This window comes from Gobio gobio (genome assembly GCF_949357685.1).
Source record: "Gobio gobio genome assembly, chromosome: 24".
Lineage (NCBI taxonomy): Eukaryota > Metazoa > Chordata > Actinopteri > Cypriniformes > Gobionidae > Gobio > Gobio gobio.
In genome coordinates this window covers 9,695,489-9,721,194 of record NC_137120.1, presented here as the reverse complement: position 1 = coordinate 9,721,194, position 25,706 = coordinate 9,695,489, and the positions used below count along the sequence as shown (strand labels likewise).

The 25,706-nt window shown below is 39.1% G+C and overlaps 2 protein-coding genes across 5 annotated transcripts in view; both read left to right on the top strand.

Moving 5' to 3' along the window:
• The window catches only part of LOC307120270 (uncharacterized protein), a 911,732-nt gene that overhangs the window by 223,099 nt on the left and 662,927 nt on the right, over positions 1-25,706 (top strand). The gene's annotated exons all lie outside the window — the stretch shown is intronic.
• LOC307120121 (ribonuclease-like 3) lies at positions 14,420-15,232 on the top strand. The gene is made up of 2 exons (XM_079806995.1): positions 14,420-14,546; positions 14,766-15,232. The coding sequence occupies exon 2, from the start codon at positions 14,769-14,771 to the stop codon at positions 15,222-15,224; it is 456 nt and encodes a 151-aa protein (XP_079663121.1). The 5' UTR covers positions 14,420-14,546; positions 14,766-14,768; the 3' UTR covers positions 15,225-15,232.

The following is a 25,706-nucleotide window of genomic DNA, read 5'->3' as shown; positions in this document are numbered from 1 at the left end:
AAAGCATTGCTACTGGTGTAAAATCATAATCAAGACTCTCAGACTCTTCCATTCAGACAGAGATACCCCAAATTAGTGAGGAAGTCAGAAATTGAATGTTAGATATTAGTTATAGAGGACAAAATAGAAATAGAGTTTGGGTTGGTTGGTTGGTTGATGGTTGGTCAAGGATGCATCAGGCACGACCCCGATAACATTTTTGAGACCAGTATGTTTCAATGCTTATAGGGTTCTCCGCATTTCCATTCTTTACTACTTTCTTTAGCCTTCTTTAGGTCATAAAGGAAATAGGAAATTTAGGAAAATCCTTAGGAAATTTATTTTCCAAGAAAATATCTATAAAAAAAGGTTTCATAGTGAAAGGATGAGTGCAAGTTAATGTACACTTATAGACAATAACTCCAAAAGTAGAAACTTAAGCTGCAAAAATACACTCTAAAAAAAAGGCTCGTAATCATAGGGGAACCTTTTTTAGTGCTATATAGCACCAATTTTGGTGCTTCAGTGGTTCTTCAGCGGTTCTTCAGAGGTGCTATATAGCACCTTAGTCAAAGAACCGGTGAAGAACCTCTGAAGAACCACTGAAGAACCACTGAAGAACCGCTGAAGAACCACTGAAGCACCAAAATTGGTGCTATATAGCACTAAAAAAGGTTCCCCTATGATTACGAGCCAAGAACCATTTTTGGTGCAATATAGAACCTTTTTTTTTTTAGAGTGTATATAAAGTGAAAAGACTAAGACTATGCCTCAGAGTCTCTCTCTCAATGTTAACTAAATGCTGCTATGTGTCATAAGTGATAACAAGATATTTACAGTAAAGCAGTGTTTCAGCTGAAAATCATACAGACATGTTAAAGGAATGCTACAAGCATTTAAAAACAAACTACATTTCAGATTTTATACAATCAGAGGGCAACTTGCAGTTAAGTCTTTTAATTACTTAATGCATTTAAGAGATAAGAGATTGTAAAAATAATAAATAATCTATTGAAGCAGAAACATGAGGTCTTTTAAAATAATTTTACAGACCTTAAAAACTATAAAAGCAATACATTTTAGTTTCAACAGGGCCTTGCTCTGTGACCAGTAATTTCTTTGTCTCATCTTAATCTCCACCATGATACTGGGCCGATGGCGCTGGTTACAGAGGTAGCAGATCATTACACTGAATGGACGGTTGTGATATCTAAATTCTCTGAGTATAATCTCAAATGTTATGTTGCTGCTTTGAAGATGTCTAATGAATTTTAGTTATTAAATACTGCTGTACTCCATGTTTTACCACTATTAAGCAGTCCCGATGACTCTTGAATGCACCTTCCCTAAGCTCCAGAAAATACCTGATTCTGCTGAAGAAAACTGTTGAAGATTTCGTAATGGAAAAGAGCGGTTACCAGTGTGTATGAGGTAATTTCTCAATGATGGGTAAGATCCTCTTTTGGCAGGAGGTTACTGCCGCCCCCGAAGGGAGTTGGGATATGCAAGATGTTTATGAGAGTTGAGCGGATGCCTGTTAGGCTACAGCTGCATTAAGGGGAGAGCTATGAGAAGTTAGAGCAGTCTGCCCCAAAAATGTGAGCACCTTGATACCCGATCACCAGCAACCGCATTCCTTGGATGGCTTGTTTTGCATTGTGACAAATGTCCACAACTTGATGCAACTATACCAGGGTACGACACCCTGAGGAAAAGGAGATTATTTATAGAGAGCTAATGGGAATGGGCTTTCAAGAGCCAGCTGAGACCATGAGTTGATTATCCTTAATTCCTGTGGAGACCATAACAAAACTTCATAATATATATCAGGAACAAACTGTAAAAGTTTTGGATTTAATATAACTCTGAATCCCTGGAGATGTGCTGATATTGAACTAATATACTCTATATTGCCAGAAGTTTTAGGACATCTGCCTTTACATATACATGAACTTTAATGACATCCCATTCTTAATCCGTAGGGTTTAATATGGAGTTGGCCCACCCTTTGCAGCTATAACAACTCCAACTCTTCTGGGAAGGCTTTCCACAAGGTTTAGGAGTGTGTTTATGGGAATTTTTGACCATTCTTCTAGAAGTGGATTCGTGAGGTCAGGCACTGATGTTGAACGAGAAGGCCTGGCTCGCAGTCTCTGGTCTAATTCATCCCAAAGCTGTTCTGTCGGGTTGAGGTCAGGACTCTGTGCAGGCCAGTCAAGTTCCTCCACACCAAACTCATCCATGTCTTTATGGACTAACGCTTTGTGCAATGGTGCACAGTCATGTTGGAACAGGAAGGGGCCGTCCCCAAACTGTTCCCACAACTTTGAAAGCACAAAATTGTCCAAAATGTCTTGGTATGCTGAAGCATTAAGAGTTCCTTTCACTGGAACTAATGGGCCAAGCACAACCCCTGAAAAACAACCAACACCATAATCCCCCCTCCACCAAACTTTATACTTGGCACAATGCAGTCAGGCAAGGGTTAGGGTTAATGTTCTCCTGGCAACTGCCAAACCCAGACTTGTCTATCGGATTGCTAGACAGAGAAGCGTGATAGGTCACTCTAGAGAACAGGTCTCCACTGCTCTAGAGTCCAGTGGTGGCGTGTTTTACATCACTGCATCCGGCGCTTTGCATTGCACTTGGTGATGTAAGGCTAGGATGAGCTACTTAACCATGGAAACCCATTCCATGAAGCTCTCTACACACTGTTCTTGAGCTAATCTTGCTAATATTGATTCTGCAGAAATTTTGCGACTTCTGCGCACTGTGACCCTTAGCATGCGCTGACCCCGCTCTGTAATTTTACGTGGCCTACCACTCCGTGGCTTAGTTACTGTTGTTCTCAATTGCTTCCGCTTTGTTATAATACCACTAACAGTTGACCGTGGAATACTTAGTAGTGACGAATAGACTTATTGCACAGGTGACAACCGATCACGGGACCACACTTGAGTTCACTGAGCTCCTGAGAGCGACCTGTTCTTTCACAAATGTTTGTAGAAGTGTCTGCATGCCTAGTGCATGATTTATACACCTGTGGCCATGGAAGTTAATGGAACACCTGAATTCAATGATTTGGAGGGGTGTCCCAATACTTTTGGCAATATAGTGTATATAGTTAAAATAGTATATACAGTGAGGAAAATAAGTATTTGAACACCCTGCTATTTTGCAAGTTCTCCCACTTGGAAATCATGGAGGGGTCTGAAATTGTCATCGTAGATGCATGTCCACTGTGAGAGACATAATCTAAAAAAAAAATCCAGAAATCACAATATATGATTTTTTAACTATTTATTTGTATGATACAGCTGCAAATAAGTATTTGAACACCTGTCTATCGGCTAGAATTCTTACCCTCAAAGACCTGTTAGTCTGCCTTTAAAATGTCCACCTCCACTCCATTTATTATCCTAAATTAGATTCACCTGTTTGAGGTCGTTACCTGCATAAAGACACCTGTCCACCCCATAAAATCAGTAAGATTGTACTGCTAACTGCTAACATGGCCAAGACCAAAGAGCTGTCCAAAGACACTAGAGGCAAAATTGTACACCTCCACAAGGCTGGAAAGGGCTACGGGGAAATTGCCAAGCAGCTTGGTGAAAAAAGGTCCACTGTTGGAGCAATCATTAGAAAATGGAAGAAGCTAAACATGACTGTCAATCTCCTTCGGACTGGGGCTCCATGCAAGATCTCACCTCGTGGGGTCCCAATGATCCTAAGAAAGGTGAGAAATCAGCCCAGAACTACATGGGAGGAGCTGGTCAATGACCTGAAAAGAGCTGGGACCACCGTTTCCAAGGTTACTGTTGGTAATACACTAAGACGTCATGGTTTGAAATCATGCATGGCACGGAAGGTTCCCCTGCTTAAACCAGCACATGTCCAGGCAGGTCTTAAGTTTGCCATTGACCATTTGGATGATCCAGAGGAGTCATGGGAGAAAGTCATGTGGTCAGATGAGACCAAAATATAACTTTTTGGTCATAATTCCACTAAACGTGTTTGGAGGAAGAAGAATGATGAGTACCATCCCAAGAACACCATCCCTACTGTGAAGCATGGGGGTGGTAGCATCATGCTTTGGTGGTGTTTTTCTGCACATGGGACAGGGCGACTGCACTGTTTTATGGAGAGGATGACCGGGGCCATGTATTGCGGAACAACCAGGATAACCAAGGAGTGGCTCTGTAAGAAGCATATCAAGGTTCTGGCGTGGCCTAGCCAGTCTCAAGACCTAAACCCAATAGAGAATCTTTGGAGGGAGCTCAAACTCCGTGTTTCTCAGCGACAGGCCAGAAACCTGGCTGATCTAGAGAAGATCTGTGTGGAGGAGTGGGCCAAAATCCCTCCTGCAGTGTGTGCAAACCTGGTGAAAAACTACAGGAAATGTTTGACCTCTGTAATTGCAAACAAAGGCTACTGTACCAAATATTAACATTGATTTTCTCAGGTGTTCAAATACTTATTTGCAGCTGTATCATACAAATAAATAATTAAAAATTCATACATTGTGATTTCTGGATTTTTTTTTAGATTGTCTCTCACAGTGGACATGCACCTACGATGACAATTTCAGACCCCTCCATGATTTCCAAGTGGGAGAACTTGCAAAATAGCAGGGTGTTCAAATACTTATTTTCCTCACTGTATATAAAATCTTGTTATGGGTCAGTATTAATTCACTTTGGTAATGACGCATTTTGTTATTTTCTTCCAGCAATTCTCTGAAGCTTTCACTGCAGCAATAGCGTTGACTGTTGCTGATATAATGTGTTTCAATTATTTCTACCATTTGGTTATTATCTCTTAAAGTCTATTACTCTACAACTCTTCATGTGTCACACGATTTACTGCTTGCATGTACAAGAATGTACAGGGAGTGCAGAATTATTAGGCAAATTAGTATTTTGACCACATCATCCTCGTTATGCATGTTGTCTTACTCCAAGCTGTATAGGCTGGAAAGCCTACTACCAATTAAGCATATTAGGTGATGTGCATCTATGTAATGAGAAGGGGTGTGGTCTAATGACATCAACACCCTATATCAGGTGTGCATAATTATTAGGCAACTTCCTTTCCTTTGGCAAAATGGGTCAAAAGAAGGACTTGACAGGCTCAGAAAAGTCAAAAATAGTGAGATATATTGCAGAGGGATGCAGCAGTCTTAAAATAGCCAAGCTTCTGAAGCGTGATCATCGAACAATCAAGCGTTTCATTCAAAATAGTCAACAGGGTCGCAAGAAGCGTGTGGAAAAACCAAGGCGCAAAATAACTGCCCGTGAACTGAGAAAAGTCAAGCGTGCAGCTGCCAAGATGCCACTTGCCACCAGTTTGGCCATATTTCAGAGCTGCAACATCACTGGAGTGCCCAAAAGCACAAGGTGTGCAATACTCAGAGACATGGCCAAGGTAAGTGTTACTGCCACATTTTCGTTTCTATTCATTTTCTGTATTTGTATTATTATTATTACCGTTAAGTGCCACTAGGGGGCGCTGTAGCTTAAGAGTGAGCTTTGTATGCAGAGAAGAGGTTTTTCCATAGAAGAAGCGATCTCTCAAGAGAAAGAAAGATGCATGACTAAAGTGTGGTCACTAAGCTAAGTTTAAGAGAAATAAGATAAACAAAAAGAAGAAGAAAAGGACAAACTAATTCCTCTCTCGGTACTCAGCCAACGAGGTATGTTTTGTATGTTGTATTTGTCAAAATCTGTGAAATTTCTTTCTTTAAGCTAATTATTGTTTGTACTGTGCTTTTAGTTTTCACGGTGTGTTTATGATCCTGACCAAGCTGGATTCAATAAATCCATCAGTATGAGAAAGCCACTTGTGTCTGTTGGTACCTGGAGGAATTACAGTGAAAACTCGGACTGATCTGCACGCGAGTGGAGGCGAGGCGGAATGATCAAAGGAGCAGCAGTCTTGCCACAGCGTGATCGGCACGTGCGCAGAGCGGGGGAGCGCGCACGGGACCAAAGCATACGATTTGAAGAGCAACACTTTAAGATAAGGCCATAAGAAATGTGGACATTCATAAGTTAAGGGTTTGTTTAAACAAGGAAAACAAAACACAAGTTTAAGGTTGATTAATCAAACAGTAAAAAGGTGAAAGTGACGTTTTGCTATTCCTAGTTTTTGTTTATTAAGCCACAGTGTAAGTTCTAAAGCACCTAAGTTTAAGCATCAGTACTTTTGTTTATTGGGCTATTTGTAACAGTTTAAATGTGAATAACTCTTATTTAAATACGTTTTGGGTATATTTAAGTGGAGAGTAATCTAAGTTACATTCATATTACTGCATTAAGATTCAGTGTTACATTTTTTTTATTTTATTCTGCCTTTATATTTGAACTGCCTGCAGTACAGGGGTGACTTTTAGTTAACGTAAACGTTTTGCTGTTTAGTGACAAGTGACAAGACGTTAAAATGACTGATCCAAATACACCACTAGTTAGTGCAGACCCCCAGATGCAGTCTGAAGAAACTCAATGTACTGATCTTAGTGAGCAGCAAGAATCAGTACAATTTAGAAGAAGTCAGAGAGTGAAAACACTCACAGAAAAGGGAAGAGAAATGCAGGATGAGAGGATTAAAGGACTCCAGCAAAGATTTAACTACAACTATGAAAAGTGGAGAACACGTGCAAAAGCATCTAAGAAACCCCTCTCTCAAACAGGACCCTTGAATGAAGACATACTTGAAGACATTATTGGTGATGTTAGAGGGCTTTGTGCAGATGTCACGAAAGTTTATGAAGAGTTACGTAAGCTCACCCCACCTGATCAGGAGTCACGTCGCAGAGTTGATCTGTGCGTGGAGATCTCAGGTTTCCTCGTGAATAAAGCAACCAGCCGATTGGAAGGAAAAGAGGAACAAGATTGGCCGGAAGCAGGCTCCCTCTTTCAAACTGCAAGCAGTAAGTCAAGCTCCTTCAACACCACTAAGAAGAACTCATCTGAGCATTCACATAGATCCTCTGTAAAACATCAAGAAGCCGCAGCAGAAGCAGCAGCGAGTCAAGCTGTTCTCAAAATATTAGAAGAACAAGAAATGGAACAGCAAGAGATGGAAAGACTAGAAGCTGAAGTCAGGAAAAAAGCAGTAGAACAAGATACATTGATTAGACAAAAGCGCTTAGAAAGAGAGGCAGAAGAAATTAGACTAAGAATGCAGAGAGAAGCAGATGAAGCAAAGTTTAAGGCTCTACAAGAAGCAGAGTATGCAGCTCTGCAGAGAACACTTGATGAAAAGAAAAGAAAAGTACTGCACCTGGAAAAGGTCAAAGATCTAAAGGCAGCACAAGCAAGGATGCAGGTTTATGACCAAATGAGTGCAGCAGAAGCACAAAAGATCGATGTAACAAAGATTAACACAGAAATGAAAGACGCTGAACATGTAAGCTTCTCATCTATGCTTGAACAAGTCATACCCCAAGCTGCAGCCACTCATATAAGTGATAGTACATCAGATCTTGTTAAAGTGCTAGCAAGTGCACTAAGTGCTAGCCGTATCCCTGTTCCGGAACCTACTGTGTTTTCTGGCGATCCCTTAAGTTACAGTGACTGGAAACTGTCATTTCAAACGCTGATAGACCAAAAAAATATCCCGGACAAGGAGAAAATTTTCTACCTTCGGAGATATTTGAGTGGACCGGCTAAGAGAGCGGTTGAAGGATACTTCCTGCTTGGAACTGAATCTGCATATGCTGCTGCATGGAAGATTCTGGAAGAAAGATATGGAAATCCATTCACAATCGCGAAAGCCTTTAGAGACAAACTGCATGCATGGCCAAAAATGACCTCAAGGGACAGTTTCGAATTAAGAGACTTTGCAGATTTCTTGCACAGTTGCGAAGCTGCAACATCTCACATCAAGTCATTAGAGATCTTGAACGACTGCAATGAGAACCGAAAGATACTTTCCAAACTTCCAGACTGGCTTGCTGCTAGTTGGAACCGCAAGGTTATTGAAATTGAAGAACAAACAAATCTGTTTCCCACTTTCAGCCAGTTTGTTGAGTTTCTAATGAGAGAAGCCAAGATTGCCTGTAATCCTGTTACATCTTTACAGTCACTAAAACAATGTGAGCCTAACAAATCAGACAAACTGAAACTTACAAAACAGAAAGAAATTGGAGTTAAAACACTGATGACCACTTCACAAGAAAAGATACAACTGGTATGTGTATTCTGTAAGAAACCCAAGCACAGTTTACACAAATGCAGAAGTTTTCTGGAAAAGGCTGTGTCAGACAGAGTCAGCTTTATTAAGTCAGAGAGGCTATGTTTTGGTTGTCTCAAACCAGGCCATCATTCGAAGAGCTGTACCAACCGCAATATTTGTGAAAGGTGCAGTAAAGGGCATCCGACTTGTCTTCATGAAGATAGAGTTAAGGACAAAGAAGAACAAAGGCAACCACTAGCTAATCCAAAGTCAAGTAACGAAAGGTCAAGTCAAAGCGACCGAGCTCAAGAACAAGTTACAGCCATGGCTACGACTAACCGAGTCGCAAGTCAAGAAAATAACACACAGACAGCTGCAATCATTCCTGTGTGGCTTTCATCTTCTACAAAACTCAAAGAAGTTCTTGTGTATGCCTTACTGGATTCGCAAAGCGATACAACCTTTGTTCTCAGTGAAGTTGCAAAGTTACTAGAGACAAACCAAGAACCCGTTAAACTAGAACTGTCTACTATGTCTTCCCAGACTACAGTTGTTCAGTCCGACAGACTTCAAGATCTTCAAGTTTGTGGCCTTAACTCAAGCAAAAGAATCACTTTACCTCCTACATACACACGAGAATTCATTCCAGCCAACAAAGCTCACATTCCAACTAATGAAACAGCTAAAGCTTGGCCACATCTGGAACACCTTCAATCAGAAATCGCACCTTTGCAAGATTGCGAGGTAGGATTGTTGATCGGATACAACTGCTCACAAGCTCTTCTCCCGAGAGAGATTGCGTCAGGCAAAGAAGGCGAGCCATACGCTCAGCGCACCGATCTTGGTTGGAGTATAGTTGGACAAACCAATCCCTGCCTGAACTATGGAGATGCGATTGGAATTAGTCATCGCATTATTGTCAAGAAAGTTATCCCAGAGCTTAAGCCCTCTCTAAAACTTCAGAACAAAGTCCACTATGTCAATAGGACAACAGTAAAGGACATCACCCCTTCTGACATTATCAAAGCACTTGAAGGAGACTTCTCTGAAAGAGCCATCGAGGGCAACCCTGTGTCACAAGAAGATTTAAAGTTTCTCACAAAACTTAAAGAAAACATCACACAGAATGAGAGCGGCCACTATGAGATGCCACTACCGTTTCGTGACGGAAGACCCACATTACCAGACAATAGAATATGTGCAATGCATCGCCTAAAGTGTCTGGAAAGGAGATTAAAGAAAGACAAATCATACTACAATGATTACACAAACTTCATGGATGACATCATCTCAAGAGGAGATGCTGAAAGAGTCCCTGACGAAGAGTTGAATAACACTCCTGCATGGTATATCCCACATCATGGGGTCTATCACCCACACAAACCCGGAAGGATCAGAGTAGTATTTGATGCCTCGGCCAAGTACCAGGACACTTCTCTCAATGACCATCTCTTAACCGGTCCTGACCTGACAAACGCATTGGTTGGTGTTCTTTGTCGCTTCCGCAGAAGTTCCGTCGCATTCATGTGTGATATAGAGCGGATGTTTCACCAGTTCCATGTCACAAAAGAAGATCAGGATTATTTAAGGTTTCTTTGGTGGGAGGAGGGAGATTTGGAAGCATCACCATCAGTTTACCGTATGAAGGTCCATCTTTTTGGAGCAGCGTCTTCTCCAGGCTGTGCCAACTTTGGCCTAAAACACCTCGCGGCCCAAGGACAAGGTCAATTCAAAGAAAACACCATACACTTCATACAGAGAAACTTTTATGTTGATGACGGTTTGGCAAGCGTTCCTACTGAAAGGGAAGCTATTCAGCTCATCAAAGACTCGAGAGAGCTCTGTGCCAAAGGAAAGTTAAGACTCCACAAATTTGTGTGTAATAGTGAGAGAGTTATGTCCACCATTCCAAAGGAAGAGTGTGCCACAGTGAAAGACCTTGACATGTCCCTAAGTTTACCACACATTGAAAGAGCTCTGGGAGTTGAATGGTGTGTCACTTCAGACACTTTTAAATTCAGAGTTCAAGTCAAATCGAACCCCCTTACAAGAAGAGGTGTACTTTCTACTGTCGCCTCCGTTTACGATCCCCTGGGGTTTATTGCACCGTTCGTCCTCTTGGGAAAGCAGATTCTCCAGCAAATGTGCAAGGATAAGGTTGAGTGGGACCACGAGCTTCCAGAGCACTTAAAACCCCAGTGGGAATCCTGGATTAAAGACCTTCCAAGTTTAGCCAACATGCAGATTCAAAGATGTTTCATTCCTACAGATTTTGGTCAGGTTAAAAGCTACGAGCTTCATCACTTCGCAGATGCCAGTGTCAATGGATATGGTGCTTGTACTTACCTGCGAATCATTAACCAATCAGATCAAGTCCATTGTTGCTTGGTAATGGCCAAGTCAAGAGTCACACCTACTAGTGTCACGACTATCCCTCGACTCGAACTCTCAGCAGCAGTTGTTGCAGTTAGAGTCAGTGATCTACTCAGGGCAGAGCTTGAAATCCCAGACATTGCAGAGTTTTTCTGGACAGACTCCACCGTTGTTCTCGGCTACATAAATAATGGTGCCAAAAGGTTTCAAGTCTTCGTAGCAAATCGGATACAAAGGATCAAGTCAAGCACAAGGCCAGAACAATGGGCGTATGTCGCATCAGAGCAGAACCCTGCAGACTACGTTTCTCGAGGCTTAACCGCAGAACAACTGAAGTCCTCTGAATGGTTTGAGGGGCCAGCATTTCTCTGGGAGAAGAACATTCCTGATAGAGATGTCAAGGTGGGAGAGATCAGGGAGAATGATCCAGAACTTCGCAAAGCCTGTGTGTATACCATCAATGCAAAGGAAGAGCAAACTATTTTCAGCAGATTTGAGAAGTTCTCAGAATGGTCCAGATTGATAAGAGCACTTGCAATCTTGAGAAGAAAGGTCAAGGAACGCAAGGGTGATATACAAAAGACCAAAGAAAGTACAACTTTGGAAGAGAGAAAACAAACAGAACTGTTTGTCATCAAAATTGTTCAAGAGAAAGCTTTCGCAGAAGAGATAAAGAGTCTAAAATCAAAGAAAACAGTTTCCAAGACCACAAATCATAAACTGTACAAACTAAGTCCGTTTCTGGACGAAGAAGGAATCCTCGGAGTGGGTGGACGTTTGGGTCAAGCTGTACTACACCCGCATGTAAAACATCCAGCCATACTTCCCAAGGACAGTCATATTTCAACTTTGCTGATCAGACATTTTCACTTGAAGGTTCAACATCAAGGTCGTGGAATGACGATGAATGAGTTGCGTGCAAATGGTTGGTGGATTCTTGGGAGCAGCCGTGCAGTTTCATCATACATCTTCAAATGTGTCAGATGTCGCAAATACAGAAGGAAAACAGAGAATCAAAGTATGGGAGATTTGCCAGTAGACCGAACGGAGCCTACCCCGCCTTTCACTTATGTCGGAATGGATTGCTTTGGACCAATATACGTCAAAGATGGACGAAAGGAGCTCAAGAGATATGGACTCATACTAACCTGTCTATGTTCACGAGCCATACATATTGAAGTAGTAGACGACCTGAGTACAGACGCATTCCTAAATGCTCTGCGAGCCTTTATTGCAATAAGAGGAAATGTGCGTCAACTGAGATGTGACAGAGGAACCAATTTCATTGGTGCCCAGAGAGAACTCGCCGATCTCATGAAAGAAATGAATCAGGAGAAGGTAAAAGCACTTGGATGTGAATTTCTCATGAATCCTCCTTCGGCAAGCCATATGGGTGGAATATGGGAAAGACAGATCAGGACCATCCGTAGTGTTCTTTCAGCCATCCTTGACCAGTCAGCAAAGAGACTCGACAGTACATCCTTGAGAACCTTGTTGTACGAGATCATGGCGATTGTCAACAGTAGGCCACTTTCCATCGAGCATTTAAGTGATCCAACAGGTCCTGAGCCATTAACGCCCAACCACATTCTCACTATGAAGTCAACCATTGTTCAACCTCCTCCAGGAGAGTTTATGAAAGAAGATTTGTATCTTCAAAAAAGATGGAGAAGAGTACAATATTTAGCCAATGAGTTTTGGATCCGTTGGAGGAAAGAATATTTGCTCAACTTGCAACCAAGACAGAAGTGGAATGTACACAGAAGGAATCTGAAGATAAATGATGTAGTGCTTCTACAAGATGACATGGCACCACGTAATGAATGGAAGCTAGCCAAAGTCACTGATGTCTATCCAGGAACTGATAACAAAGTGAGAAAGGTTCGACTTTTGGTTAGTGAAAGGACACATGACAAACACAGTAAACTTGTGACTAAAACGACCTCATTAGAACGACCTATTCATAAGGTTATTGTTTTGCTAGAAGCGGACTAAGAGTTTGTGTTCATTTTCATGTTCAGTTGTCAGTCTGAATGTAAGCTATAGAAATCCCACAGTAAGAGTTGTGAGATTGGTGGGAGTGTTACTGCCACATTTTCGTTTCTATTCATTTTCTGTATTTGTATTATTATTATTACCGTTAAGTGCCACTAGGGGGCGCTGTAGCTTAAGAGTGAGCTTTGTATGCAGAGAAGAGGTTTTTCCATAGAAGAAGCGATCTCTCAAGAGAAAGAAAGATGCATGACTAAAGTGTGGTCACTAAGCTAAGTTTAAGAGAAATAAGATAAACAAAAAGAAGAAGAAAAGGACAAACTAATTCCTCTCTCGGTACTCAGCCAACGAGGTATGTTTTGTATGTTGTATTTGTCAAAATCTGTGAAATTTCTTTCTTTAAGCTAATTATTGTTTGTACTGTGCTTTTAGTTTTCACGGTGTGTTTATGATCCTGACCAAGCTGGATTCAATAAATCCATCAGTATGAGAAAGCCACTTGTGTCTGTTGGTACCTGGAGGAATTACAGTAAGAAAGGCGGAAAGTCGACCACCACTGAACAAGACACACAAGCTGAAACGTCAAGACTGGGCCAAGAAATATCTCAAGACTGATTTTAAGGTTTTATGGACTGATGAAATGAGAGTGAGTCTTGATGGGCCAGATGGATGGGCCCGTGGCTGGATTGGTAAAGGGCAGAGAGCTCCAGTCCGACTCAGACAAGTCAAGCTCAACTCCCAGTCCTACTGCCAGTTTCTGGAAGACACCTTCTTCAAGCAGTGGTACAGGAAGAAGTCTGAAAAACATGATTTTCATGCAGGACAATGCTCCATCACACGCGTCCAAGTACTCCACAGCGTGGCTGGCAAGAAAGGGTATAAAAGAAGAAAATCTAATGATATGGCCTCCTTGTTCACCTGATCTGAACCCCATTGAGAACCTGTGGTCCATCATCAAATGTGCGATTTACAAGGAGGGAAAACAGTACACCTCTCTGAACAGTGTCTGGGAGGCTGTGGTTGCTGCTGCACGCAATGTTGATGGTGAACAGATCAAAACACTGACAGAATCCATGGATGGCAGGCTTTTGAGTGTCCTTGCAAAGAAAGGTGGCTATATTGGTCACTGATTTGTTTTTGTTTGGTTTTTGAATGTCAGAAATGTATATTTGTGAATGTTGAGATGTTATATTGGTTTCACTGGTAAAAATAAATAATTGAAATGGGTATAAATTTGTTTTTTGTTAAGTTGCCTAATAATTATGCACAGTAGTCACCTGCACACACAGATATCCCCCTAAAATAGCTAAAACTAAAAACTACTTCCAAAAATATTCAGCTTTGATATTAATGAGTTTTTTGCGTTCATTGACAATATGGTTGTTGTTTAATTATTAATGTTGTAAAATTAATCCTCAAAAATACAACTTGCCTAATAATTCTGCACTCCCCGTATAGACTGAGGGTCAAAGCCTGAGTGGACCGGGACATTTTAAAGTTAGTAGTGTTAATATTTCCTTATTTCTCTTAGGCTCCACTTTTGACAATTCTTGTGTAAGGCTGCCCTTGTGTAACTTCTTTTCGTTATGTTATGTGCACATCATGGACACATAACTTATACACGTGCATGCAAACAGGAACTCAAGAGACGCACATACATTTGAACATTTAACTACTCGTTATTATATTTCTTAATATGCTATATATGGTAGGGGTTGATCTTTGAGTACTTTGATTGGATGGCCTGGACATCGTGGATGATTCTGCTTCATCTTGTGTATAAATATGACTCTTCTTCCTTAATAAACTTGAGAGTGTTATTACACTGATCCTTCTCTTGAGATCTCACACTAACAGACATCCCAGGTCGAGGCGCCTGTTTCCAACTGATGACTGATATCTTCCAGATCTGCAGATAGTCTGCCTGAAAATTAATCTAACATCAAGATTGAGCCTGACTGCATTCACTTGGACTTTGTGAAGGAGCATCATAATACAGGCCTCAGGTTTACTATAGACTGCAACCTGTGAGTATCACTGCACACAAGCTCATTTTATATTTTTATAACATGTACATTGCTGCTCTTTAAGTGCATTTTTCTTTTGGGGGGAAAGGGTGGTCTATCAATAATCTTGAGTTATCAGTATACAAAAGCAAAAAACTTTGAGACAATTTTTTTTTTTTCAGGGGTAAATTGATTTGACAGTGAAATGTCAGTAAAGGTGTTTGATGTGTTGTTCACCAGGTCATGGAGATTCATCAGTCTGCTGTGATTCTGCTGCTGGTCTTGAGTGTGTCGTTCTCCACTCATGCTCAACCACCACATATAAAGCCCCGTTATAAAAAATTCCTCATTCAGCATTTCGGCCCTGATATGAATGAGCAGAAGTGTACCCGTGAAATCAGAAAGAGAGGCATTACTGGAGCTGACGATGGCTGCAAACCTGTCAACACCTTCATACAAGCAAACTCAAATGATATTAGAACGGTTTGTGGCAGAGGAGGAACTCCACAGGGCGGTAACCTGTTTAAGAGCAACCAGCCTTTTCCTGTGATCACGTGCAAATTACAAAGTGGGGTGAAACCCCCAAAATGTGAATATGGTAAAGGGAAGAAGTCCACTCGTTATGTAGTGTTGGGGTGTGCAGAAGGCTGGCCTGTACATTATGAAGAAGGCATAACAGATCCAAAGAAGACAGGCTGAAAAAAAAACCTCACAGAGCATTATTTGTTATCATTTGTTCACTTTTTATTTCCATCTATCTTTGTTTTTCAAGTGCAAAAAAAGAAAAAAAAAATTCAGTAAATGTTTTTTTCTATTTGTCTGTAATCCTCAATAAAACATCTCTACTACTACCCTTACAGTTGTCTGCTTGGTTGTCTTGCATCTTGACAACACCAATTAGAGAGAGAGAGAGAGGGAAAAAAAACGTTTTTGACTTTATACTTCATAACATTAGTTCATATGATATTTTACAGATAAATGTAGATTAGTAAACAGGGGCTCACCCTCAAACGGTACCTCACACCACTGTGGAAATGTGCATTTTATTTTACCATGTTCTACATCATTCTACATTTATTATATCTTTGTGTGTCAAATCATTAGACCATTAAGACCTTACCCACGCTCTTACATTGACTGTGAACGGTGAGAATAGACGATTCACATGCTAGTAACACTTCAATGTGAAAAAAACTGAATAAAATGAGCTCTGGTGTGGTAGAAAATGGACTTTGAAACACCATTGTTTTTCTTTTTGCAAATCTACCTATATAACTAGTGGCAAATTAATGTGATGAAATTGGCCACGGTCATGTTTGCACTGTCCAGTGTTTAAAGGTCACGTGAGGTTTGCAATAAAATCTCCAGTGATACTGACAGACAACAGTGAACAGAGACAAATGTAATGATTATTCAACCACTAGATGGCGGTGTGCACCAGTAGAGTTTGTGAAGGTCACCTGTTCATGTCACATGACATTTAAACTTCACGTGTGTTGTATTAGTGAAGGGATGGTTGGCGGGAACTATAGTAAGATATATTTTTCATTAACTCGACTTCCAAGTATCAGAAACCTGTTTATAAGTAACAAGCTGCTCCTTGTTGTAACTACATTTCTTTAATGTATTCTTAACAATGCTATATATTTCAGTGCTGTGCTCTTCTTTGTGCAAGTCTCTGTTAGTGTGCTCACTGTATTTCATGTGAGATGTGCTTCAGTCTTAAATCCATCCCATGAGAGCTAAGTGTTCAGAACAGACCCTGTTATCACCTGTTAACCAATGGAAAACTGCTTTTAGGGAGCAGTGAAAAGCAGAAGAAGGAAAGATGATGACGATGAGACTCTTACGAAACAGAAGTTTAATCAGGTGCGCTATTAGTGTACTTCTTTTAAACAATTTTTTTTTTTAAATTTCAGTCTACTTTTTATGTAGGGGAGCGCGTGGCACAACCTAACACGGGGTTAGTTGTAACACAAATGGTTTAACACTTTCCACACATGCCAGGATGACAAAACTTAGTTTGAATGTAGTCCCAAGTAGTATTGAAACAGTACAAGTACAAGTTTAGTAGTATGTTGATGTTAGTACACTTACATGCTACAAAAAGTAGGCTATACTTAAAAATATGTAAACTTTATTAGTTCATTTTTAGCAGGTCTCCCTGTGATCTTCTAATGCAAAGAAAGAAAGAGGCAAAAACGTTTAATATCAAAAGATCATTGGTCTTTTCTAAAAACTAAGTTAAGTGTTATGTGAGATTAGCATGAGCTGTCAGCCTGAACAACTCTCCCAGTTGACAGTTTTCTTCTTAGACTTTCCCTTTATTAATCTCACAACTGTGTGAGTGTTTCTTGTGTGGTGAACTAAGACTGTATTGTGTCTCTTATCATCTTTTGTGTATCTTCCATAATGCAAAGTTCTCTTAGTGAAATGTCCAACTGTGAAGTGTTCAGGATGACTGAACATGCTAATCACACAAAACCTCAAAGGATGAAACTATAATACTGATATATTATTGTGTGTGTGTGTGTGTGTGTGTGTGTGTGTGTGTGTGTGTGTGTGTGTGTGTGTGTGTGTGTGTGTGTGTGTGCGCACGTGTGTGTATCTTTAAGGGAATGTCCAGTTTAGTGCTTCTTGCTTCTCTGCAATTGAGACACGTCCACTTTATCTAATTTTGGAAAAGTGTATCAAATAAACCTTTTTAATGTTAATGTATAACATTTTTTTTGTTGATTTTTTTGTTAGATTGGTAACACTTTATAATAAGGTTTGTTAACATAGTTTATGTATTAACTAACATGAACTGATGAGCAATACATTTGTTACAGTATTTATTCATCTTAGATAATGTTAGTTAATAAAAAAACAGTCGTTCATTGTTTGTTCATGTTAGCTCACAGTGAACGAACTAACGTTAACCAACACAACTTTTGATTTTAATAGTGTTAGTATATGTTGAAATTAACATGAACTAAGATTAATAAATGCTGTATTGTTCATTCTTAGTTCATGCTAAAGTAGTTAACTCATTTTAACTCATTAAACCTTATTTGTAAAATGTCACTGTTATATTAAACTGAACTAATAAGCAGAATACATTGCTTCCTTTTATGCAATTTCTTAACTGTCCAATGTGTTATGTTGTGAGGGGAAGTCATAATATATTACAAAACATAATTATCTCCAGTACAAGACTATCTCAAACAATACTCAAGAAGATAATGTGACTTTGCAATAGAGAATAGTGCCATAAAAAGACTAAAAGAGATCATGACATCATGCCATGGCATTACAGAAATTCACAAATACTGAAACAAGTAAAAAAGATTAAAATTAAATGTAATAATTAGCTATAGTGAAAAAGCAGGATTTAGCGATTATATGGTTTAGATTGAGCCAACCTGGATATTCTGTTCTATAAAGTTAGACATTTATAATCATATAAACTACACACCAAACTTGCTCAAGGTAAGATTATGTTCAGGATAATGTTTTATAGATATTGGAAATATCAGCCGTGAGTAAAGTGATAATCAAATTCAACTCCTCTAGTATCTCTGGTAGCACTTTACAGTCAAAACAGTTTTAGAGATAGTCACAAACCCCCAAAAGTCACAAATACGTGTTTCTCTTTTAACCTTTTTATGAGCCAATATTAATTTCATCCAGCAGTTCTCTGAAGCTTTGACTAAAAGTGTTCCCTGTTGCTGATATATTTAAATTATTTCTACCGTTTGGTTATTATCTCTTTAATCTTCAGCAGAGAAGTATATGTCTATGTCTATATAAGACTCTTCACGCGTTACGCGATTGGCTGTTCGGTGCAAACGTCACATTTTGATTTGCAAGTGCTCAAGAATTTATAGATTGAGGATCAAAGTCTGAGTGAAGTGGGACATTTTGGCGGACTGCATTCACTTGGTCTTCGGTGCATCGTAATACAGGCCACTGTACAATCCTAGACTATAGACTGCAACCTGTGAGTATCAGTTCACTCAAGTTCACTCATTTGATATTTTTATAACATGTACATAAGTTGATGTTTAATTCCAAGGGGAAACATTTGTAAAAATTTGGTCCATCATAAAAAGCAACATATTCTCTGGGGTAGATTAGATTTTCTGGGGTTTGTGATTTTACTTGCTTTTAAACGTTTCAGCCTAAAGACAAAAGGAGGCTGGGCTGAAACAGTGAGGTTTGTCAACTCTAATTTATTTTCACTTTATATTTGTGTGACTGAATGGTCAAATATCAGACAGTGTTTTGATATATGTATTGTTCACCAGGTCATGAAGATCCATCGTTCAACTGTGATTCTGCTGCTGGTTATGTGTGCATCATCGTCCACTTACAGTCAAACTTTTGAGGATTTCCTAAACAAACATCTGGCTCTACCAGACATGTATGCAGACAATTGTACCATTGAGATCCAAAATAGACGCATCAATAATGAGGACGGTTGCAAAAGAACAAACACCTTCATAAAAGCAACTGGAGAGATTACTGTTGACATTTGTAGAGCACGAAAAAATGGGCTAATTGTGGGCAAGGGCTTTAATGTGATTGAGTGTACTTTTGTTGAAAATACGGAATGTACATATACTGGTGTAGCTCAAAAGATTGACATTAATTTGATATGTAAAGAAGGTCTCCCAGTAAATTATGAACCTCCTCCTAATATAGCATCACAGAGCTTCAATGTATTTCCCTATTCATTTGGTTCTTCTTTTCCATTATAGGGTTAATTGTTTTAGGGCAAATTTCTCTTATTTCACATGATTCACATGAGAGAGTGTGGTGAATGTACAAAAACAGACAAGGGAAGAAAGATGAAGACAGAAGATGAGTAAAGAATGAAGTGACTGTTTTCCCACCTGTGCTAAGACCCTCAATAAAATTCTCTACTAGCCTTAAACGTATCTTGTATCTCAAGAACACCAAATTGAATATAAACAGTGATATAGTGGAGGGTAAATACAGTTCACATAGGCTACCTTTTGCAGAACATTATGTATCATTATTTTAGCATTTACCAAACATGCCTACGTCTTACCAAACAAAGTCTTTTGTTTGACTCCAGGAATGGAAATGATTGTTGTGCAGGCTATGGTTGGTTATTTTAGGTTACTTTCACCCTATGTGATGCAAATGTACTGATATATAGGTGTCGAGCATCTGTTATCGGACTTTATACAACACATAGTTGGATAATTGCCAACTTAACCCTCAAGCGCCCTTCGCATAGCATCCCTTAAAGGAACACGCCACTATTTTTGAAAATATATTTTCCAACTCCCCTAGAGTTAAACAGTTGAGTTTTACCATTTTCAAATCCATTAAGCCGATCTCCAGGTCTGGCAGTAGCACTTTTAGCATAGTATAGCATAGATCATTGAAATGGATTAGACCGTTAGCATCAAGTTTCAAGATTTTTCCTATTTAAAACTTGACTCTTCTGTAGTGTATTAAGACCGACAGAAAATGAAAAGTTGCAACTTTCTAGACCGATATGGCTAGGAACTATACTCTCATTCAGGGGCGCAGGAAGTGGTTTCACAGGATTGTAATTGCAATGCAAATGTTTTTTCATTTACATTTATTCATTTTTAGCATTTCGTAATTTATTTGTAATAAACACTTTAAGTGTCCCATTAAAAGTATTATTTTTATGTTGAATTATGTTTTTACATGAGGTCATATGGTGACCATCATGCAGTGTGCGTATAGAGAATGCGTAGAGCGGTAATATTTCCTGGAGAGCACCTTTCTGAAGATTTCGCGCTCAACCCGAAATGCCCTTTGTGACATATACTGATTCAAATATAGGCCTATCTGAAATAAATAGCTATAGCGCTGCCCCCAATAATGTTTTTTTTTCTTTCTAGTAGGCCTAGTTGTTCATTTAAGTCGTTGTTCATGTGGCGCCACCGCATCCATGTCGTTGTCTGTTATATTTGCTTATTATTTATTAAATCAAGGCAATTGGTTGATAAAACGTTGATTAAGATAGATTTTATATAAAACGAAATTCACATTAAAGAAAGGCTTTCAACAAATGAAGTGGTCAAAATCCTTTCTGACCCCCATGTCTTCTGACATATTTCGCATCTTATGTGTCCTGTACACTTTTCATAATCAACGTAAATGACATTTAAAAATAGGCTAACATTATTCTATTTTAACATATAAAACTAAATACGTGTTTTAATGACTATAGTATAGTAGGCTACAGTACAGAGAAATTTCATGTGGGAGCAGGATTTGAGCGTTGTTTTACCGGTGAGCGGTTCATGATAGGAGCTCCACTCCGCTTCACTCACATGCTCTGGTAAGGTAGGCAGGTTTTTTGCGTTAATTTGATTTCCTGTCGCTGTACAGGCTCTTTTATTGTATAGGACAGTATTTTATTTAAAGGTTTAATGTAGGCCATAGTCCATTGCATTACGATTGCAAGAAGGATCAACAATGTCAGTCAAATGTCCCATTGTGAATGCTGTTTAAATGAGTGTTCTCACCGATATGCTTGTTGTGCCTAGTGTTTTATAGATTCAATATTGTTTTTATTCAAATGTGCCCCCCCCCCCCCAAAAAAAAAAACAGCACCCCCAACCTAAACCATCTTCCCGAGCCCCTGCTCTCATTCCTGCGTAATAATCAAGGAACTTTGCTGCTGTACCATGGGCGTACTATTTTTATATTTAGGCTCTGCGTAATATCATTGCGCTGCTGCACCCATGGTATGCCAGCAAAGCACTACAATGAAGTAAGGGCTGTAAAAATAGACTGGCCCATCTGACCAATCAAAAAGCAAAGTCGGAGAGTAGTGTTTTTTTTTTATTTTTTAGAAAGACTGAATCTTTGGACGAGTCATTTGAGAACGTGATATAGTTAAGAGATTTGTTGGATTAATTGAAACTGTACGTATATGACTATAATAAACTACGTCTTTCGCATATAAACAACAGTGGATTTATAACTTTGGGGGTTTGTGACTATCTCTAAAACTGTTTTGATTGTAAAGTGCTACCAGAGATACTAGAGGAGTTGAATTTGATTATCACTTTACTCACTGTTTGATTGACGGGTTCAGCGCGCGCTGCTCAAACGATTGCAAAGGGAGCTTTCTTTGATCACTTTCTTTATAGAATTTAATCACTGTTAAATAACAGATTATTTTCATCTTACTAAGAAAAAACAACACAAGTTGATGTTTAGTCCCAGGTTTGATTTACTGACACACAGACAAAGAACACCTGACTACATGAATCATCACATTTCAGATAAGGCATTAGAATGAACACACTTACTTACATGTTGCATTACTGTTGAGCCCAGGCACTGCACAATATTTTATAATCCTCAATGGCATGTTTATTGCTTTGTAGCTCTGTCTCTTTAAGGCCACAATCCTAGCCTCCACTCTTCTGGGAATTAATGAAATGACTTCTTCCTGTTGGCTCACTCCCAAGGAATCCCTAAAGAAACCAGATACGAGCTTGCGGTTAATAGCAAGTTGTTTGTCATACTGTCAAGCAGTCTGAAGATTCCCATATATTCAAACAGAAACGGAGAAAACCAAACCCTGCTCTTCTTTAGATAACTGGACATTAACACTAGGCCTATGTTACGTGTGCGAATCGGTGGGCGGGGCTACAGAATCAGGCGTTGTTCTTCTTCTGTTGAGGAGGTGCTTCACCACACAATGACGTCAAGGGTCGACATATTCTGAGATTGGTCGTTTGCTGGGCCTGGTGTCTATAAAAGCTTTTCTTTGACTAACGAGGAAGTTTTCAGTGAAACTTACAGGATATTCTTATATATTACCATGACCTTTTATATATAAAAAGCTCAAGGAAAGTTGATTTCTCAATTCATGACCCCTTTAAAATTGTGTTCGTCATCTTCCTTGAACCCGAGTGTTACAGTAGGCTAAACTGTCCAATTTAATAAAGCTTGGTTCAAACTTTGCGGACTTAGAAGGATGCAGCATCTGAATTGGGACACAACTTGTGTGCATCATTTTCTTTTTTGGTCTGGATCAAAAAAACAACTGCTAGAACTGAACACACCCATAACTGCATGCCTCTTCGTTGGTCAAGCACTTTAAAAATAGCATTCTGGTTCATGAACAGCATGGCTTTTCTAGTCCACCAGCTACACCAGCACCAAATTAGTTTGAACCAGCTTGAAGCAGTGTGAAATCTAATTTATTCATGTGTTGAATGTGTGTGTAAGGATAAATGTACAATTTCCACAACTGTGTGTTTGCATGGTTTTATAGTCTTCATGTCTATATCATATTATTTATATATTTATATCTATATTGCTTAAAATTGTGAGGGAAAAAAAATCTGTGATCTGTTTTGAGATGCTGCATTGTCCTACTGTAAGCTTCACTTCAGTACTGTGCATGGCCAATGGCTTCTACTGCCTTATTCATGGAGACATTCAGACAAGAGTTTACTAAAAGAACTATATTGTTTTATGTAAAAATCATGTATACTTTAATGCCATTAAGTGTTTTACCACATAGAGTGTTTTCCCACATAGAGTGTTTTCCCACATAGAGTGTTTTCCACCAATTGCACTTTTTTTTAGTGTTGCAGGATTATTTTGATACTAACAGATAAATGCCTATTGTGATGTCAATGTTTTCAGAAAAGCCATTAAGTGTAACAGCTAAAATACTGTTATATACTAGCCTGGGAAAACCCAGACAACTTCCGGCAAATTTAGATTTGCTCTTTACTACTGAGAATGGTCTGGTTTTAACCAGGCTAGTTATATACCAAACTCTCACAAAAGCCTTACTGTACTAATTATCTTACTGTGATGTAAATCAATACGTACAGGACATGGATGTTTGCCTTTTACTAACACTAATGTTTTTATAAGCTATTATTTATTATAAATGATCAGTTTATATAAGCAGGGTTTATTGTGCTGAAAAAAATGGTTTCACTTTCTACACAAGTCTGTAAAATGGACTTTCATCCGATAAGTGCTATTAAAACCGATTTGAATCTCTCACAATGGCTCGAATGTGAGTTTATTTACCACTAAATTATTTTTATAGTATGTTATTAGGAATGACTGAACTGCTTAATTTTCATTTGATTTGAGTTATCGTGTGTCTTTATGTTCTGAAATGTGAGATGCACTAAACTTTAACCTTTAACATTTTTATGGAAAGGTGATTGATTTATGACACCAGTATAGTGTACTCTAGTAGTACAGTATGCTTTATGTATTCATGAAATACCAGCTACTATCTTTAGCCTATAAAATGTACCATGGGACACACTAGCATCAGCTATTATAGTGACTGTTAAAGTAAACAGTGACAGTAAAGCTATATGTGGAAAGGACTAAAAAGATAAAACAAATATAACTATTTTGGGTAAATATGATTATGATGGCAAAATGCATTAAAGTTGGGCAATGCATCTGTGCTGGCTTCTGTAGAAAATTACTAATATATCTAGTTGGCAACTGATTATAAGGCTTCTTATGGATGTGCAGTGGTAAAAGTTAAAAGCATAGACTGTAAAAAAATATGGACGTAGTGTGCTACGTCACCCATGGGATTCTGAAGAGCAGTTTTGAAGCGTAAAGTAGGGTCGAGCTGGGCTGCGTTCCACTCAACTTTTAGAAACTTTCCTTAGCACTTCCCCTCAAGGGAACTCCGCCGCTATTTTGAAGTGCGTTCCACTTCGTGAAGTGGACAAGGGAAGTTTATATGGACAGACCGTCACTCCCTCGATTTTGGCCGAGTCTATTTCATATGTAGGCAGCTTCATATACCACACTGCAACGAGATCACGTTTAATTTACCCCACCACAAACAACTCTATGATATTCTAATTATTATTGTTTAAAACATTTAAAACAACCCAAATACAACCCAAATGCTGCATTAAACAATTTCGTAAGGGAAAATAATTATAATAAATTAACTCCATAAACTCCATAGTGGATTCCAAGTGATCAAGGGTTTAGGACGTTCCAGTTCAGTCCATTGCAAAGGTTCAGCCAGTAGTGGGCACTCATTCAACGTAAGCAATGACGCACATCCGAGTGAACGAGACGGAGGGAAGTTAGCGAGTGAAGGGCATAATAAAAACCAACTGGAATCCAGCACTGGCCATCGCCATCTTGGCAGCACGTCATCACGCGTAACTCCCAGATAATGAGCAAAGAGGCGGAGCTGAGGTGACGTGATGACTAACAGACAGCAGACAAACAGCTATCCACTGTTACTCAAAGTGGCCACGCCCTTCATTGTGCAGAACTTTAAGGCTTTATAATGTTAACGAATAAGTTATAAAAAAATCACCCCCCAGACAGGTGTCATTAAGGGCAAAATTAGATATATAGACCTATATAGATATGTTTTTTTTTTCTGCTGTAAAGTTGGGCATTTTAACATGGGGCTCAATGAGATTATGCTTCCTTCTGGAGTCTGTCTCTAGCGGCCAGTCGAATGCCAGAATGAAGCACTATTTGGATGTGTTACGTCCACCTGGCTCAAGGTGAAGCAACATAAGACAAGGGGAGGCCACACATGGAACTCAATTTAACAAATAAACATTTAATAGAAAATAAGTCAAAGTAATAGTACAATAACTCAGTAAAAATAAAGAAAAACAATCTGGAACTGAAGAGGAAAAGATGAACGCCCCATAGTCCAACTCCGCCATTCCTTCTTCTTCTTCTTCCTTAATTTTTATTGGCGGTTGGCAAACAACTTTCAGGTGCATTACCGCCACCCACTGATCTGGAGTATGGACTAAAGATCTATATAAATACCCAAATTATAAGGACAAAGAGAATAATTTTAAATTAGATTAAAAACAAACAAACAAAAACTGATAAATAAAATAATAACAAATAAACAAACCTATATAAATATAAATAAAATTATAACTCAAATTCTATTCATTAATCTTGTTGATCCTAAATACTCTAGAAAAAAATTTCCAACCATTATCACCTGCAGATGTTTTAAGAATATTACTGATATTTTCCTCTCCATTTTCTCTTAATGCATGCTTTAAAACTTCTCTCTCTGATTCATACTTCAGACAATGAAATAAAACATGATCTACTGTTTCTTGCTCACCACAATATTCACACTTCCCATCAATATGTTTTCCAATCACGTAGAGAGAACTGTTT